Source organism: Cervus canadensis, chromosome 3, assembly GCF_019320065.1.
Source record: "Cervus canadensis isolate Bull #8, Minnesota chromosome 3, ASM1932006v1, whole genome shotgun sequence".
NCBI classification, from domain to species: domain Eukaryota; kingdom Metazoa; phylum Chordata; class Mammalia; order Artiodactyla; family Cervidae; genus Cervus; species Cervus canadensis.
This window is the reverse complement of record NC_057388.1, coordinates 45963310-45980702: the sequence shown is the minus strand read 5'-3', so window position 1 is coordinate 45980702 and position 17393 is coordinate 45963310. Positions and strand designations below refer to the sequence as shown.

The 17393-nt window shown below is 37.3% G+C and overlaps 1 protein-coding gene across 2 annotated transcripts; it reads right to left on the bottom strand.

Moving 5' to 3' along the window:
• Positions 1-375: 375 nt before the first annotated feature.
• CBLL1 (Cbl proto-oncogene like 1) lies at positions 376-16381 on the bottom strand. Of its 2 annotated transcripts, none has more exons than XM_043463055.1 (6): positions 15991-16381; positions 11087-11254; positions 8041-8138; positions 7559-7642; positions 6481-6554; positions 376-4162 (listed from the first exon to the last, which is right to left on the bottom strand). In XM_043463055.1, the coding sequence occupies exons 1-6, from the start codon at positions 16001-16003 to the stop codon at positions 3124-3126; spliced, it is 1476 nt and encodes a 491-aa protein (XP_043318990.1). In that variant the 5' UTR covers positions 16004-16381; the 3' UTR covers positions 376-3123. The 2 variants fall into 2 exon arrangements, with proteins under 2 accessions (XP_043318990.1, XP_043318989.1); XM_043463054.1 differs by having other exon boundaries at positions 8041-8141; positions 15991-16378.
• Between the last annotated feature and the right edge of the window lie 1012 nt (positions 16382-17393).

Genomic DNA, 17393 nt, shown 5'->3' with positions numbered 1-17393 from the left:
TGCATATATTGTAGTAAGTAAAGTCTGCTTGGTCTAGGCCACAACTGAACAGATTACAATTACAAACCAGTAAAGAAAAATAAATCCACTTCAGTTAGAATATAGTATGATTGTGTCAAGCCTCAATTAACATCAATATACCAATTTGATGGTTGATCTAATAATCAGAAAAGTGTATTTTTGTTTCAGGTACTTGAGATTTTTCCACATACTTTTTTTTTCCATTAACGCTTTTTAAAAAATAAGTTTACATGGTTTTTCCAAAAAGATGTATGAAAGATACTCTTCCAGTACATCAGAACAAAGCCAAAAGCAGCTCTGTATAGTTCATATCATAAAATGACCTATTTCAAGTTTAAAAATATGGTCAAATTATCTTTTCCATTTGTATTTTAGTGTTAGTCTCTTATACAATAACTTGAGCAAGTGGTTTTTTACAGGGCAAAATGAATATTAAGTAGTTTCTTACAATCTTTGCAACTGATAATTTTCCCCAATACTATACATTATACTCTGAACAAGCATGTCACTTTAGAAATATTAACGTTCACCTTGCTGGTTTTAAGCTCCAAAAATGTGAAATTTTGCTGTAGAAGTTGTATCGATGTGAAAAATTCTGCATTCTCCCAAATGTGTCATCATTAGGTAAAAATTCATCTAGGCAAAACAGTATTTATGCTTTCATTTTATTGTTTTTAAGAATTAAACTGCCACCTCAGTAGTCTTTTAAGAGCAATATAATGAAACATACATACATTTAATTTAGACTTATGTCCATCATAGCTTCAAAGGCTTCCCTGAAATAAGGCTGGGATTCACATCTTTTTCCTTAAGGAAAGAAACACTAACAATAATTTTGTTATCCTTCTACCCACCCACCCTCATTCAAACAATAACTGGATGAATTCAAGTCTAACACCATTTAAAAAAAAAACTGTCTGCTACAACACATTCATCTGAACTGCCTCCCTGCGTAACACATATTTCTTAAACCTAACCAAAAAATTTTAAAGCCTACGAGACTTAACATGTGGAATTTTACCGTGATAACATTTTTTTGTTCAATACATTCAATTCTAGTGAATTTCAATTAAATCAGGTGAGCTCTTCATAAATAGCTGAGAAGCTTTAAAGTGAGTTTTGTTATTTCCTATTACATGAAACCAAAATATTGGTACTGAATTTTCAATAATATTTTAACAGCTCCTAAAGAGGGCCATTAAAGGTAATCAAGTTTGCACCAGTCCAAGTACCTACAGTAATATGATAGACACACTCACCACCATTTCACACTATTTCACTCCTATGCTTCTAATAACCATTTCTCATTAGAAACACCGAATTAACACTGAACTCTCAAATTGCTAGGTGTGAAAAATCACGTACTTTCACTTAAAAAAAAGTGTATTATTTTCAGCTGGTCATGGTTGAAAGGGCCATTTATATTATTTCAGCTCTAAATTTATAGATGACTTTGCATCAGATTATCCAAAGTGAGAAACTGCTTTGCCTGTTCCTGACAGAATTAAATGGTAAATTAGCCATCAGTTCACCTCTTGTCAAAAAGAAATGTTCTAAATTTATACACTACAAACTATTTAATAATAAATGGTATCTGTATACTACACATTTCATGTTTATGTTATGCACCATTTTAGGGGGGAGGAAGTACTTCACAGGGGTGTATTCAAAGGATATATAGTAATATCCTAAGAATGTTGATTTATACATATGAATTCTGTATAAACTGTAAGTGGTCATCTTAGCTGGACTGTAACAAGCCCCTATAATGCAAAAGCTGACTCTGAAGGCACCTTATAATGCACTGAAATTCACAATTTAGACATTACTTTTCTCTTCAATACAAAATCATCTGGTAGTCTTCACTGTTGACTCTATGCTAAAAAAAGTTCCAAGTTTTAGACTGTTTAACCAATAAAAGAAACAGGAAGTCAGTAATAGTTTTTAAATGTCAAGTTAGAGAAAAACACCTTATCATACAGTAATGAAACCTGAGCAACGCAAGTATGTGATTACAAGAACATCCTTCATTAATACAGTATTCAAATTCCTCCATGGCATTCAAATTATACTTTAAAACCCAATAAACAAGAAACCACTTAAGCACAGGATCAAATTCTACCATGAAATGAGGAATTACATAAAGCCTATTCAACCCTAAATATTTAGTTTCAGACAATGAGCAGAGAGGAACACACTTCATCTAAAGAATACCACTGATACAGTTCTATAAAATGTTACTTAAGGTTAATAAGTGTGATGCATCACGTGACTCCAACCATTCAGTAAAAAGCATTAATGAGTAACAGCATCCCCAACAGCTTGGAGCCTATAGAGTTGATTACTTTGGCCCTATCTTTCCAAAAATACAAGCAATGCCTCTTAACATTACAGACATAAATATTTTTAGACTGGAATTTCAATGTATTTTGGTGCTCCTGAGGCTGCCTATAAATGAAAAGGCATCCAAGTGAAGTGCATTATTTACCTAATATACCTCAAAATTTCAGTGCCTAAAATGTGAAATAATTTTCTACCATTTAACAGTCTGCCTTACAGTAAATTCTATTAGATTTTTACTTTTAGGATTTTATTGTAACTTTGGGAAATTAGTGGTAAAACATATGGTTTAAAAAACAGTATGTGGCTGCACTTAAGTTCACATAAAAATAGCATTTTACAACCATATTGAAATTTAATCCTTTTACACAGGTTAACAAAATGTATCACAAGAAAAACTTAAACATTGGGTTTAACAAAAGACGTACTTTTGAAAGTGGAACGATGGAAAAATGTTTTCAATTTTTTTTTTTTTTTTTTTACAAATGGTCACCTCTGGGTCAATTTACCACACTAGGGGAACAAAGTTCTTAAAATATAGCCGTGCTCAACCGAGCCACTTCACTGTGCTACAGTATAGTACTTGAAATCAATCCTAAGGTCAAGGCTTAAAACCATTTTAGGAGACAAGACCCTAAGTGTTGTACAGCCACCTCAGCAAGAGGTGCTTTTCCTTCCCCGAACAGTCAAAGCTTAAAGAAAAGATTGACTATACGTATAAGTTTTGTTTCCTCATCATATCATCAGTTCAGAATACTATTATCATTGGTAATACGGTCTATATCTTGTCTGATCTGGATGATGTGGTCCAGGTAGTGGGGTTTGAGAAGGCGGACCCTGCATTCGTGGAGGAGGAGGTGGCCCTCTCGGTGCAGGCCATATACCAGGACTCATTCCCCCTGGCTGTGTAAATGGAGGGCTCAGAGTTCCTTGATCTTCAGTGAACTGGGGTAAAGAGGTGGGGTTGTAATGGTGAGGAGGGGGTGCAGTTACAGGTGGACCACCATGTTGAGGTGGGGGAGGTCCTGGAGGAGGATGATTCATATAAGGTGGCATCTGGGCAATAATATGTCCAGGGGGAGGGGTAATTGGTGGTGGAGCAGAGGTCATTGGTGGAGGTGGAGCTTGGCTGTACACCAAGTGAGGAGTACCTGCGGCCTGGGGAGGATGTGGCATTGGATGGCTTATTGGTGGTGGAGGAGGTGGGGGTGGTGCATAATGTTGCTGTGGAGGCATAATATGATGAGGGTGCGAGACCACTGGTTGACCCTGATATTCAGGATGATGGTGAGCAGGTGCGGGGGCAGGAGGTGGTGGTTCTCTAGCACCTGGATTTGAGTCATCCTGAATAGGGACAGTTATTAAATTGCTGTGTTTTCTTGTTGAAATGCGAAAGGTTTCCTGACTGACTGAGCGAGGTGGAGGTGGAGCCATGGACAATTCAGCTGGAGGAGCACGAATATCCTCATGTGGCTGATTATAGTGCTCGTGGGGCACATGTTGCAAAGGAGGAGGTGGCATCATGATGTGCTGCTTTGGCGGAATATGGCTCATATGGTGCTTGTCTGGCGGCATAATAAAACGATCGGGGATTTCAGCTGGTGGTGGGGCAATAGGAGGAGGATGAACATTTTCAAGTGAAGCCCGGGTAACAGGTTTTCCAGCTCTCATATGGCGGTGGTTGATATGAGCCTGTAAGTCTCTCTGAGACAAGTATGTTCTCTTGCACCCTTGAACAATGCTACACATGAAGAGAGAACCTCGTGTACACTGCTCAATTCGCTGCACAGGATCACTACAGCTAAATTAGAAGGGGAAAAAAGTTTGATTTACTAAAAACAGACTATAAAAATAATGCACTAAATTTCAAAGATATGACTAGTTTTAAATTTTATTATGGAAAACACTGTAAAAAGTTCACAATTAAAAGTTATAGTTAATGTAAGTCAACCTTTAATCTTTTCCACTTTGTGGTCTGTTTGCTATTAAGCATCAGCATTTGTCAACATCAAAATTCTTAAGAAAAAAATTTAAACTGTTTATCAAACAGAGTATGTTTGAAGCAAAGACCTTTTCTTACCAAGATTTAGAATTTATCTGATTTCACAAACAATTCTATGTTTTGCATCCCAAAAAATTCTATGTTTTGCATCCGTGTGCAAAAAACCCCAAAAACCCAGGAAGGGCAAACCAAAGGATCTGTCAGAATCAGAGAATGCAAGCTTGTAGAGTATTTATTGACCAGTAAGCAATTTTCTGAGCAAATAATACTAAGTAGAAGATACTAAGTGAAAGGTGTTGTAAGAACTACAAAAATAAACAGCATTATCCTAATCATCAAGGTTCTTATATATTAAACAATATTTTAAATTCAAACCATGAATGCCAAGAGTCCTTTCAAGGAGGGGGTCTTCCTGAATTGTCAGACAAATTTACTACTACAAAGTATTACACACCGCTATTTTTCTAAATTAAAAACACTAAATTTAACTCAATTATTTTCTGAATGAGTCATGATCAAATTGTAACCATTCCTCTTCATTCACTGTTTTTTAATCCACTTTTGCCTTTAGAAGGCTTCTTGAAACAGTAGAAAGAAGACTGAACTAGGAATTGGAACTGGGATCTAGTATTGGCTCTGAGATCTTGAAGAAGTCATTTAAACTTTCTTTATCTGTAAAATGGGTTATAACATCTAACCTAACTTATTAATGTTTTTATACACACTTCACCCTACTTAAAAGAACATTTGAAACATCAATGAAAGAGTGAAAATGACAGGACTTAATGAGTAGTTAAGCACTAAACATGTATAAGCTATCATCATTGAATATGTGGGTCAGGTCATATGCCCTCTATCAAATGGCTCCATATTCTTGATTTTGAGTGGTGGCTGGTGTTCCTTCCTCACTGTAGGCTGGTACTACTTCTTCATACTTAGGAGGCTTCCCTTTAGTGGCCATTTGGCACACTTCTCATTTTTTGCTTCTAATTTGCTGTAAACTCTGAAATAGTTCCACAGTAACAGGATGGCAGGGGGTGGGGGGGACATTTCTCTGGGTGATGCTTAAGCATTAGTATATAATATTTACGTTAATTTGGATTGTCATTTCTTCACTTCCTGACCCAGCTCTATTAATCCAGATAAGCTTATGTTTTAATATACCTAACAGCCAACCAGTGATATGCTTACTGAAGTTACACTGAAAAACTTGAAAACTAAATTCCCTTTTATATGCTAAGAGAAGAATTAGTTCTTACTGGTTTGTTAATTCATTCTCTCCCACAGATGCCAATCTTCCTACACCATAAAAGAAAATTATCCCTTACAACTGTCCACAATTTTGTTATCAACTAATACTACAACCCTTGGGATAGGTTCTAACTTAGGTTATAAGTAACGCAGAAAGTGTACAGTTGTTCCAAAGAAGTTTCTCTCAAAGTTTTTCTTAAATCTTCTATCGGGGGTTCTGAATTGATATAAAAATTCATAGTTTATTTTGGATCCTTTAAGACCATCCCCAAATAGATCACTATCAATCAACACCTCCCGATGGTCTTAACTTGTCTGAGCCTGTCTTAGACCATGAAGGTGTTCTAAGATGTACTCAAGACATAATCAGATTTGAAGGCAATAAATAAGAGTTTATACTTACATAGTACTTGCTATCTGCTACTCATTTACTTCTAATAACAAGCCAGGGAGGTAAGCACTATTATTAGCTCCATTTTACAGATAAAGAAATCGCCTATGTGACATAGCTAATAAATCACAAAATAGAAATTTGAATCCAGGAATTCTAATTCCAGAGTCTTTGCTCTAAATCACTACATGATACTACCTCTCTAGCATCCCATTAAAATAAGAAAATATTTTTGATTATAATGCCAACTTTGTAATGTATTTATTATTGTTATTTTGGCCAATGTAAATTAACTGATAATAGCTAATTAGCCCCATCCTAAGGAGAAGGTCACAGTCAACTCTAGGCTCACAGATAAACATTAGTCAGGTCTACACACTTGCCATCTTGCCCCTGGTCTGTATCATATCGTCACCTTTAACCTAGATTACAAATCATTATATCACAATCCTTAAAAATTTAAGGATGATCTTACCCCGGACACATCTTATCTCCCTTTTTTTCATGTAAAATAGCACAGTCATAGCAAAAAACATGCTTGCATGGAATCTGTGAACAGAAACATGTTACAGTTAAGTATTCTAGAACAAATTAAAATACTTCTATAAAAAGCAACAGTAAGCACAGTGACCTAGACATAGAAGGCACTTGAGAACTGTTTGTTAAAATGAACATTTATTAAGTAATGATTACATAAAAACAACAGTTAACCTTTTTCAGTCACAAAGCTCTTTGTGAGAATGCAATGAAAACTTTGGCCCTTTCCCCCAAAAAACATACACATGCACATTCATGGTCCTTACAGGTTAAAAGCTCCTGAAGAATACTGTACAATGTTTTATCTAGTCCTGTTATCTTCAGAAAATATTTCACGGCAGTGAAAGAACAAGTATCTTCTACATTTAATACAAGTAGCCTCCTTCCCTGGTAGTCTTACTTTAATGAACTCACAAATATTTAAAAATAAATCAGAAGGACACAGTAAAGTAATGCTACACTATTTTAAAACTCACAATTCATTACTGTTTAGTTATGCCACACAGCAAAGCGACAGTGCAGAATCCACGGCTTCTACCACAGATTAAACAGTGAATTCAACTTTTTTCCAACCAAAATGTAAAACTACCTATTTATATATCAAAATTACTATAAAATTACAGTTAGTGCTGTATTTTAAAGTGCTTAGAATTCAATTCTCAGAAATCATAAATAATATTTAATTCAGTTTTATATTAAAAATTTTAGCCTTTAGAAATAACTGATTTTATTCTGTTAAAGAAAAATAATTTTTTTCCTTAAGGATCAAACCATCCAAAGAAATTAGTTTTCACAATTAGTTTCCTTAATTAATATTTTACAAGCAATCCAAGAATCTGTCAAGATAATTTTATTAAATGCATATTATCCCCAAACTTTCCTTAGCTATTTTATACTTATTCATTATAAACTTTATTGTTAAACAATAATAAATCTATCTACTTAAATTTCAGAGTCCTCATCTCTACACAAATATATAAATTTATAAAAACAGAATTTAACTTAGTTATACTTACCATTCGCCCATAAATTTTAATAGGTAATCCACATTTGTCACAGAAATGAACTGGAGTATCATCCTTTTCACCTAAGATGTTTATCTGTTGAAATGATATAATTAAAATTTCCTTAAGCATTTCTAAAAATTATGTCTATAAATTACACAATGAATTAGTTAGTATAAAAGTTACCAAAACAATTAGAAATGAAGGTCTCTTGATATAATTCCCACATATGCCACATTATTTGAGCCACCATCAGTTTTGGGTTTTTTCCCCCTTTGACAGTGTTATTACTTATTGATTTTACTTGACGTCACTGAAAATTACTTCAGATTATTTTTGGAAACAGTGAAATAGGGCATTAACAAATGATTTATAGGTACTGAAAGATATAATTATAATAAAAGTTCACACTATTCTTTATGCAATCTAAATTGTCCTAATAAAGTATTTAAAATATCTTATTGTTCTAATTTTTTTTTTATTTTTAGTTATACCTGAAAGTCCCAAAAAAGGTGTCCAGGAAATCTTCGTTGATTTCCAAACAGTTCACCCCCTTTACAGTCATACCGTTCCTCTTCATTATAATCAAATCCTTCTGAGAAAACAAAATGTTACCTATTAACTTTTCACATCTTAAATTTCATTTTGGAAATACAGGTACATAGACCTGTATTTCTATTTTGTACATGGACAAAATAGACCGGTTCACTGACACCTTTCAAAGCTCCTCTAAGAACAGTATAATCAACTCTTACTAAACAGCTGCCAGAAATGATCCTGGGACCCATGTAGTCCAATTCTCATGCCTGAGAACACTGCAGTACTGGAGACCATAACAACACACAGAGGCGGAGCTAGGAAGGGATCTCTGATCTCTTCACTCCTATTCAACAGCTCATATTAACCCACCAGACTATTTCTGGTATAAAACTACTAATAATTATCATCATGATTATTACACAAAAGATACTGATTGTTATTTATTCTGATCATGGTATAAAAGTGGTATTATGTTGTAATTGGTATTAGTGCCAAAGGATTAACAAAGAATTCTGCAGGCTTTCTTCTTATGACTTAGAAAATTAGGTAACCTCTTCTTCAGCTTTAACTGAACCTGACTTTAGAAACAACATACTTACACCTCATCATTTCAATTAAAATCTTTCCCTGGTTATTCACCCAAACAGCAAAATTTATATCATATCTACAAGTCTCCTCCCCTACACTGTATGTATGTATCAATATCAATAAACTTCAAGATGAAGATCAAATGGGCTCAATTTCTTTGACCTGATTAAAAAGTTGATGGCAATCCTCTCATCTTATACAAAAGAAAATAAAATCAGTGAACAGTTTGATAGGGATTCTAAGTAGAATCCAATTACCTAAGGTAAAGCTGAGAAGACAAATCTATCCCTCCAATATGCCAGGCTTCTCAGGACTTTTGGCCCTAGAACTGGTTAACATCTGCAGACAGACACACAGGCACAGATACAATAATCTCTTGAAGCTGATACTGATACACTGGTGTACTGCTTATCTAATTACCTGCAACACAAACGTAGAGTTCTTATAAGTTATATCTAAGTGACTCTAGGCTCTTAGTCGGCCCATTTATGCCTTATAAAAGCTGCTGTCACCGAAAACTCAAAATAAGGAAAGTTAATTTTTCTGCTTATCTAAAACTCAGAAAATTACTGAGCAGAACAAGAGCCAAGAAAATCATGAGCACATTATCATTATCCAGAGTGGTTCAACCTATACTCCCATCATTAAACTATATATATATCTGTATAGATAACAAAGCAGCAGCTACTGCTCCATCAATAATCTAGGGTACTCTGCCTTTGGCCTTTCTAGTTTTTTGTTTTTTTTTTTTTCCTTTCTAGTTTTAAAATAATTTTTTAAAACTATACAATAATGTATAAATAAATTATTGTTTAACAGTAAAACAATGCAAAAAAGCTAAAATCCCCTTTCTAGCCCTTTCCTCTCAGATATCTCTTCATCCCCTCCCACTTCAGGTCACACCCCATTTTTAACAACCAAATATACATCCATAAAAGTTTCAAAGCAGCGATCAGCAAACTTTATCTGCCTAAAGACCAATTAAGTAAATACTGCCATACCTGCAGTTACTCAACTATGCCAATATAGTGTGAAAGCAGCCCTGTGTGTGTGCCCTAAGCTCAGTCATGTCCAACTCCCTGTGACCCTATGGACTATATACAGCCCACCTGGCTGCTCTGTTCATGGGATTTTCCAAGCAAGAACACTGGAACAGGTTGCCATATTCTATTCCAGGGGATCTTCCCAACCTAGGGATCGAACCTGAGTCTCCTGCATTGGCAGGTGGATTCTTTACCAATAACCCACCTGGGAAGCCCGAAAACAGCCAGCGATACTTAAAAGAATGGGCATGCATGTGTTCCAATACAACTTAATTGATAAAAAACAGCACTGGATTTGGCCCATAGGCCATAAAAACTGTTTTATACTCACGAAATGACGAAAGGCCTTTCTAAGGATGACATAAAACTCAGAAGTTCAGTAGATAACACTGAATGTCTGACTACAAAGAATTGTCAAGCTTCTCTACAATAAAAATTTTATACACAAAATTCAAAAGACAAATAGGGAATATACACAACATATAACAAAAGCCAATTTTGTTAATCAACAAAGAACTCATAAAAATCAAGAGAAAGACAATCAAACAGGAAAAAAATGGGAAAAGGATATGAACAGGTAAGAGCCTAGAAAAAAGAAATGACCAATACTATGAAAACATACAGCACTGCTCATAAATTAAAGAAATGTGTATCAGTACAAAAATCTGTAAAGGATAATAGTACCAATATTGGTGTGGGAGTATAAAATGATGTACCATTTTTTAAGAACCATTTGACAACATCTATTAAATTCTAAAATGCATAAATTCTAAATCCACTAAGTTCTAAAATGCCCAAATTCATGCAAAATTTAAATTTCAAAATATACATACTAAGGTGTGTATTCTACAAAATATACATACTAAATAAATAAGGACATTTATTTGCAAAACTGTCTTTAACAGCAAAATGTTTTTAAAAAATTGTTAAAATAAATTATGGTATATCCATAACTGAAATACCTAAACCCATTTTCTTAAATAAGATACATCTGAATCTACTGAGAAAGCAGCATCTCACATGCATCTTACAAAATAAAAAGGGGCAGTTATAAAGCAACTATGAAAAAGTCATACCAGGATTTGAGGGGAGAATAAAAATGGGAGGAGGGCAATTTTACTTTAGTATTGTTTTCTGTGATACTGTTTAGATTTTTCTAAACAACAGTGTTACTTTCAACAACAAAAGAAAATAAATCAAAAATATTTATAAAGGGAAAGTAAAATATGCCAAAATGAGAAGTCAAAAGACTGAAGAAGAGAGTATTTAAGATAAAAAAAAGAGGTGGCTAAAAGTAAATAAAATCACACTGCTTATTTGGTGGAGTGAGATGTAGAAGAAAGACTTCTGGACCTGTTAAACACATTACCTTCATCACCAGCTGGAGCCTTTGCAGGCATCCTGTTTATAGTCCTTGGAGTTCGAGGTGAAGCTTTGGCTTTGTTCCCTTGTTTGGAGATGAGCTTTATAGGAATTCGTCTTCGAACATCAAGACCACCCAATGATCCAGAACTATTAGTGCCTTGTAACTCATTGTCTATGTTAGGAAAAAAAGTTGTAATTTCTTTTAGGTTTTCTTTTTGAAGGTTATTCTGCCACAGGTATTAAAGCAATATACACAACATTATGAAGGGCTGAGTATCTGATTTTAAATACTATGCTATGTAAGTTCAAGTACTAATTTTCTCTATTTTGGATAAACTCTTAAAGCAATGCTTTTAAAGACATGGAGCCCTTTAAAAAGTTGACAAAAGTTATAGAACCTCTCCCTAAGAGGATGGACAATAAAATTTTCCATGTAATTTCCAGAGCGGTTTATAGAAACATAAAATCCTTCTGTGTAACAACTGTAAGATTTTTTTTTTTAAAGAAGGAAAAAAAGGTAAAGAAAGAACAGCAAAAAGAAAGAAAGCCATCATTTCCATCAAGCATGCAAAGTAGGCACTCAATGAATTTAGTAATCTGCATCTACATCAGGGCAATCAATAATATTGGAAACACAAAACTAACACTGCCAATGGTAGAATTAAATAAATAATGCCCTGAAAATGAAGTTAGTTTTAGGGATGTGATTATCCTCTTCGGTGTAAAACAGTTTTTCTAAAAAGCATTCAGGAATATAGTAAAAATTACCACACTATTTAGCAGTAAACACACACACTAATATACTAGAACATTTCTAGATGTACAGGTGACTGCGTTATTCTTAGTCAGCACTGTAATGGTAAATTATAGGTGAAGAGGATGCAAGATTTCTGTACTTCCAACTAGGCCTAAATAACTGACACTTTCTATGTCTCTGTTATTAGCTTATGAAATAAATTTACTCATATACTATGAGTAATACAAGCATTATTTCATAGAACTGACTCTAAGATTAAAAGCCACCTTTTTTCAAGTCCATGACGACACAGTACCATCTAGAAAATATTTACCTTTATCTGCTAAAAACAGAAAAGGAAATGCCCTAAAGTAGGAAATGCAAATAATTTAAAATAGCAACATTTTAAAAGATGATAATTAGTGAGCAACACTGTGTAACTGCCACTGCAGGAGACAGCACAATCAGAGATATAACCAAACTATCCACATTAAATTCACTAAAGTCAAATTTGGAAGTAGTATCCTACCCAGCAGTAATGATCTCCAAGGATACTAGAATTACACATCGATTTGCACTCTTTCTCAATAATACACAGAACAAAATTCAAAATCAGTCCTTAGCTATTAATTTAAATATCTTTCAGTCTGCTTTCTATTATTATTTTCATAACAGCTAATCTGCAAAAAAAAAAAAAACCATGAGAATGGGAATACATGGACAGTTAAAAGTCTTAAACTAGGATAAATCCATCTTGATTTAACTCTCAATGCTTCACAAAAGGTATCAACAATCAGATAATCCTTTCATCTGCTTTCACTCTAGTTGCTTATTTAGTTGCTAAATATCTACAAGCAATGAAGCAGCAAAAAGATAATGTATTTCATCTGCTTTGACTCTAGCTGTTTAAAATACCTACAAACAATGTAATAGCAAAAAGGTATGACAGAATGATTTTTTTTTTTTTTTGCTTAGAAGGTATTCCTGACTTTTCAATAAATTAAAAAATGAAAAAAAAAAAAAGAATTAAAAAAATAGCAAGTTATCAGAGACAGTTCAATGACGTCTTTCCGACAGTAAAAGGACTCTGAACAGTTTTACCTTGGTGAACAACATTTCATTACTACAAGTCCTTTTCACACTACCTAGACACTTGAGGTCATGATTATGACTTTCAAGAGCCTGCTGCCCTCTAACTCCTGCCTCAGACTCCAAGTACAAAGTACAGCTTTAATAGTGACATCACTCTGGGTTTATCTTGGGGCTTGGGGGGTTTTATTAAGAGTCAAAATATACAGCACAATTTCCTTTTGAATATCACAACTAAAAATCCTAAAGGCCTAACAACGAAAGTCCTTGGATATTATAGAAAGTGAGAATTAAGAATGTAACCGCCCATATGAAGTGAAATCCACTGCAAAAGGCCTAATACGGAATATTGTATTATATAGGTTTTAAAAAGATTTGTGCAGAATTTTATCTTGAATTAAAGGAATCAAGAAGTATTTTTATAAAATTTAGGTTACAGTTACAACTAAGTGCTAATTTTTAGAATGGCCAAAGACTCAATCAAGTATTAGGAGTTTCTTGGAGTAATTTTCTATTACAATACTACAGGATAGCCTTCATTTTATGACTGACGATTTCAGCACGTTCACAAAACCAGTCATTTTTGCATAACATTCAAGCGTTCCATCAATTTCCCCACGGGCCTCTTTTAATCCTTTGATATTAGAATTTTCCTTTTGAGATGCCTATCCTGACATAATGTCTTCAATTTATTGGCTATCTGGCACGTCCTCATTTCCCAATGATTTTATTTGTGATTCAAACAAATACCAAATTCACATTTATGAATATGATGAAAACTTGAATATTGTGTAAGGTTTGTAACCACAATCAGTGTACAACATTTGATACCATTTTCTGACATGAAACTGGTAAGGACACTGCCTTATAAGGAAATTTTTAAAAAAAGAAAAAGAAAAGAGGCTCATGTTAAGTATCTGGGATATCTGAGTAGGAACTATTTTTTCAAGTGGTCAGTTCATTAATGAATATTCCCATGTTAGGATGACTTTTACTTTCTTAGGCAAACTTTAACTTAGAAAAGTAGGATAATAAATACTCAGATACACACCAACCCACATTACAATTTCCTAACGTAACATCCATAAACTGTGAAAAGTGCTTGACTCCCAATTCCAGTAACTGGCTCAAATGAGAAATATTTCACTAATGTGGCACGTTTGCTTCTCTAACACCAAGATTTCACGGTTTCAATTCTATAAAATTTCCAAACACTAGAGTTCCCTACTGCTAGGCCCTCTTCTCTACTGTTTTCCCTTTCTTTAAGTGATCTCATCCATTCTCATGCCTTAAAATCATTATATGGTACCAAGTCCCAAACAAATTGCCCTATGATTTCCACTTGACAACTTCCCTTCTATGTCCCAACAAACACCTCATACTTAGCAGTCCAAAGTCTTGTTGCCAAATTTCCACTTGTCACCTCTACTCCATTAAAAAAAAAAAAAGGTATTTTTCTCCCAAGTCTTCCAATAAAGGACACCACTCAAACTAGAACCCTACACACCTTTCGTTTCTCTCACATGCCTCCAAACCAATCCACCAGGGCCTGAGTTCTACCACCAAAAGATTCACTGAACCTGCCCATTCCTGTTTTTACTAAACCAAGCCACCGTCACTAAACCAAGCGTCTTTTCTGGTCTATTGCAATCACTTCCTAAATTTTCTATTTATCTTGCCTCCCTCTCTTACACCATTCTTCATACAACAACCTATTATACTTTAAAAAGAGACTATGTTCCTCCTCCACTTCTGTTCAATGGCTTCATATCGCACTTAAAATAGTACTCAAATCTTTACCATGGACTTCAAAGTCTTGCACCACCTGACTCCTGCCTTCCTTACCAATTTATCCTAGGGCTCTTTCCCTCTACCTAAGTGCAGCTGATTGGTTTTCTCTATATTTTCCTCCCTCAGAGTCTTAGTATGTTCTATAAATGCTTTCCCTGTGATTTATGCCAAGCTGGATTCTTCTCATCCATCAGATCACAGCTTACAAATGTTACTTTCCTAAAAAGACTCTTCCTGACCACCCTCTCTGAAGCTTCCACCTTCCACAGCCCCATATGTCTTCTTCAAAGCCCTCATAATAATCTGTATTTCTAAAAACTTGTTCATTGTGGTTTTCCCAATAGAACGTAACTTCCATGAGGACAGGGACTCAGTTCATCTTGTTTACCACTCCACCTCCAAGCCTAGGAGAGTATGTGTATATACATACGTGTGTGTGTGTGTGTGTGTGTTTGTGTGTTAAGTTAAGTAAACAGTTGATGACTGAGGAATCCTAACTAACGCTTGATACTGGAAAAAGCCTTTTATCACCCTACTAGTAACACGGCTGATACAACTGAACGGAGCAGTATCCAACTCCAAATGCACTCATTCAACAGCCAAAAACTGCAAGGAAGCAAAAGACAAAAAACACTTAAGAAAGAGTGGAGCCATTCTTACTTGGAGAAAGTAATGAGAATATTTTGATTTTAACCTCAAGACTGATGGTTAAGGACCACAGCTGAAGCGCGGGGCATGCTATAGGCTTAAGCAGAAAAGTTGCTCCCGGTATCATTCCAAAACCCATATCCGACTCCCTTCTCCCACCTCTAGTCCAAGAAAGATCGGAGAGACAACAACGACAGGCAGTGACCACCGCAGCACCCGCCCAAAGCTGACTGAAACAGCAGGAAGTCTCTAACCCACTCTAGCACATCGACTCCCAGCGTAATAAGACTTCCCAGACTTTCCACCCGTCAGTCCCCATAACGCAGGGCAGAGCGCCCAAAATGAGGGAAAAAACTGCCGGCGCTCTCTCCTCTCCGCGAAGCCCGCGCTCCCCGCGGTGCCGGCTCCGGGCTCAGAAGGAGCTGCCGTTGCCGGCACCGAGGCTGTAGGTACCACATCGGAGGGTAGGCCAGGAAGTAGCAGGCCCTGGCCGGACACGGTAAGGGGGTCTGTGAGATTCCTTCCTCGCCGCCACACCCCAGGGCTGTAAGGCGAATATAACCCCTCTATGTTCGCTGGGCGACTAGTCCCAGGCCGGCCAAGGGGGCATGGAACCTGGACCCCCACTGCCTCCGCCTCCTTACCAGTGTGATCCATGATTCGACTCGCAGGGCACAGTGGGAGCGGAAGTCAACCGCGCCGGAGTCGCAGGGAGCGCGTGCGCGGTACCTTCCGTAGGCCGGGAGGCGGAAGTGTGATCAGGTGGCCCGGGTTGGTGCCTCCAAAAGTTCCCTTCTCTTGCGTCCGCTAGCCGACTCCGGTGAGGGAGTCAGGCTCAGTTCGGGGCAGAGAGAGAAAAAGCGAGTATGCGGGGAGCGTCAGTGTAGAGGCTACTAAGGGTTCCTCTCATCTGCTTCCAGAGGAAGTAGCCTTTTAATACGGAGAGGACACTGACGGGGACGGGGGAGGGGAAGAGCCGGTAGAAACCGGAGGACTAAGCTCGCGGCAGGTAAGGCGGCCGCCGCGCCCCTCCGCACACCCCCAACTCCGCGCGGAGCTTTGCCTTCTGGGACTTGTAGTGCGCCGGGACCCTGGTGCCGACCTAGCCCAACTGCGCAGGCTCAGCCGTTGGGCTGTCCCCACCCCGGCGGGCGGAGTAACGGTTTGGAATCCCCCAGAGTCCGCGAGCGACGTTCTCCGGCACCCCCGGTCCAGGAAGAGTGTAAACACTCGCGCTCCGGCAAGCGTCCTCCAGCGGGAGGTTGCCTAGGGGACGGTTGAGCTGTATAAGGCTCCCAGCTAGAGAGAAAAGCTCTGTGCCTATATGTCTACATTTTGCTTTGTCGCGATGAGCTGCACAGACCCACGCAGAGCTGACTTGGGTATCTACCCCGGTTCCCACCTCTCAAGTTGCTAACAGTTGAAACCCATTTCTAACGCTTGATTAGCATTCATTTTCTAGGGAAACCTCCCCCTCCCCCTAGAACACCTGTCCTAAGGACTGTACGCCGGGCCAGGTGGAGGACGGATGCAGCGCAGCCGCCTCTTACAAAGGTCAGCGGGGACTCCAGTGCGGAGTAGAGCTGAGGATGGGGAGAGAACGTTAGGGCTGGCCGCCAGGGAGCCGTGAAAAAGCGGAAAGGCCTAAAATGAAGAGACAGTTACCGCCACGGGCAGTACCTAGTTCCAGTTCTTGGTCCCAAGGGTTGGTGGTTGCTGTAGCTTTCATCGTCCTCAGCCGAAACAAAAGACAAGTGCCAAGGAGTGATTCCTGAGGACCTTCTGGGCCGTCTCCACCTCGCGACCCTGGCGCATGTGTCCACTCCCTTCTCCAGCCCTTCACACTTGATGCTCTCGAATGAGTAGAAAGGAGCACAATTAGTGGAAAACACAAGCTGGGGAGTCAAGGGATTTGGGTTCTATTCTTGTCGTCCCTCGGTGACGACATCATTACCTTGTGTTATGCACGCTTTCAGTGCCAGAGTTCCTAGATCAATTGAAGATTATTGTGTCAACCCCTTAGAGAAGCGGTTTCATGGTGCTGAAT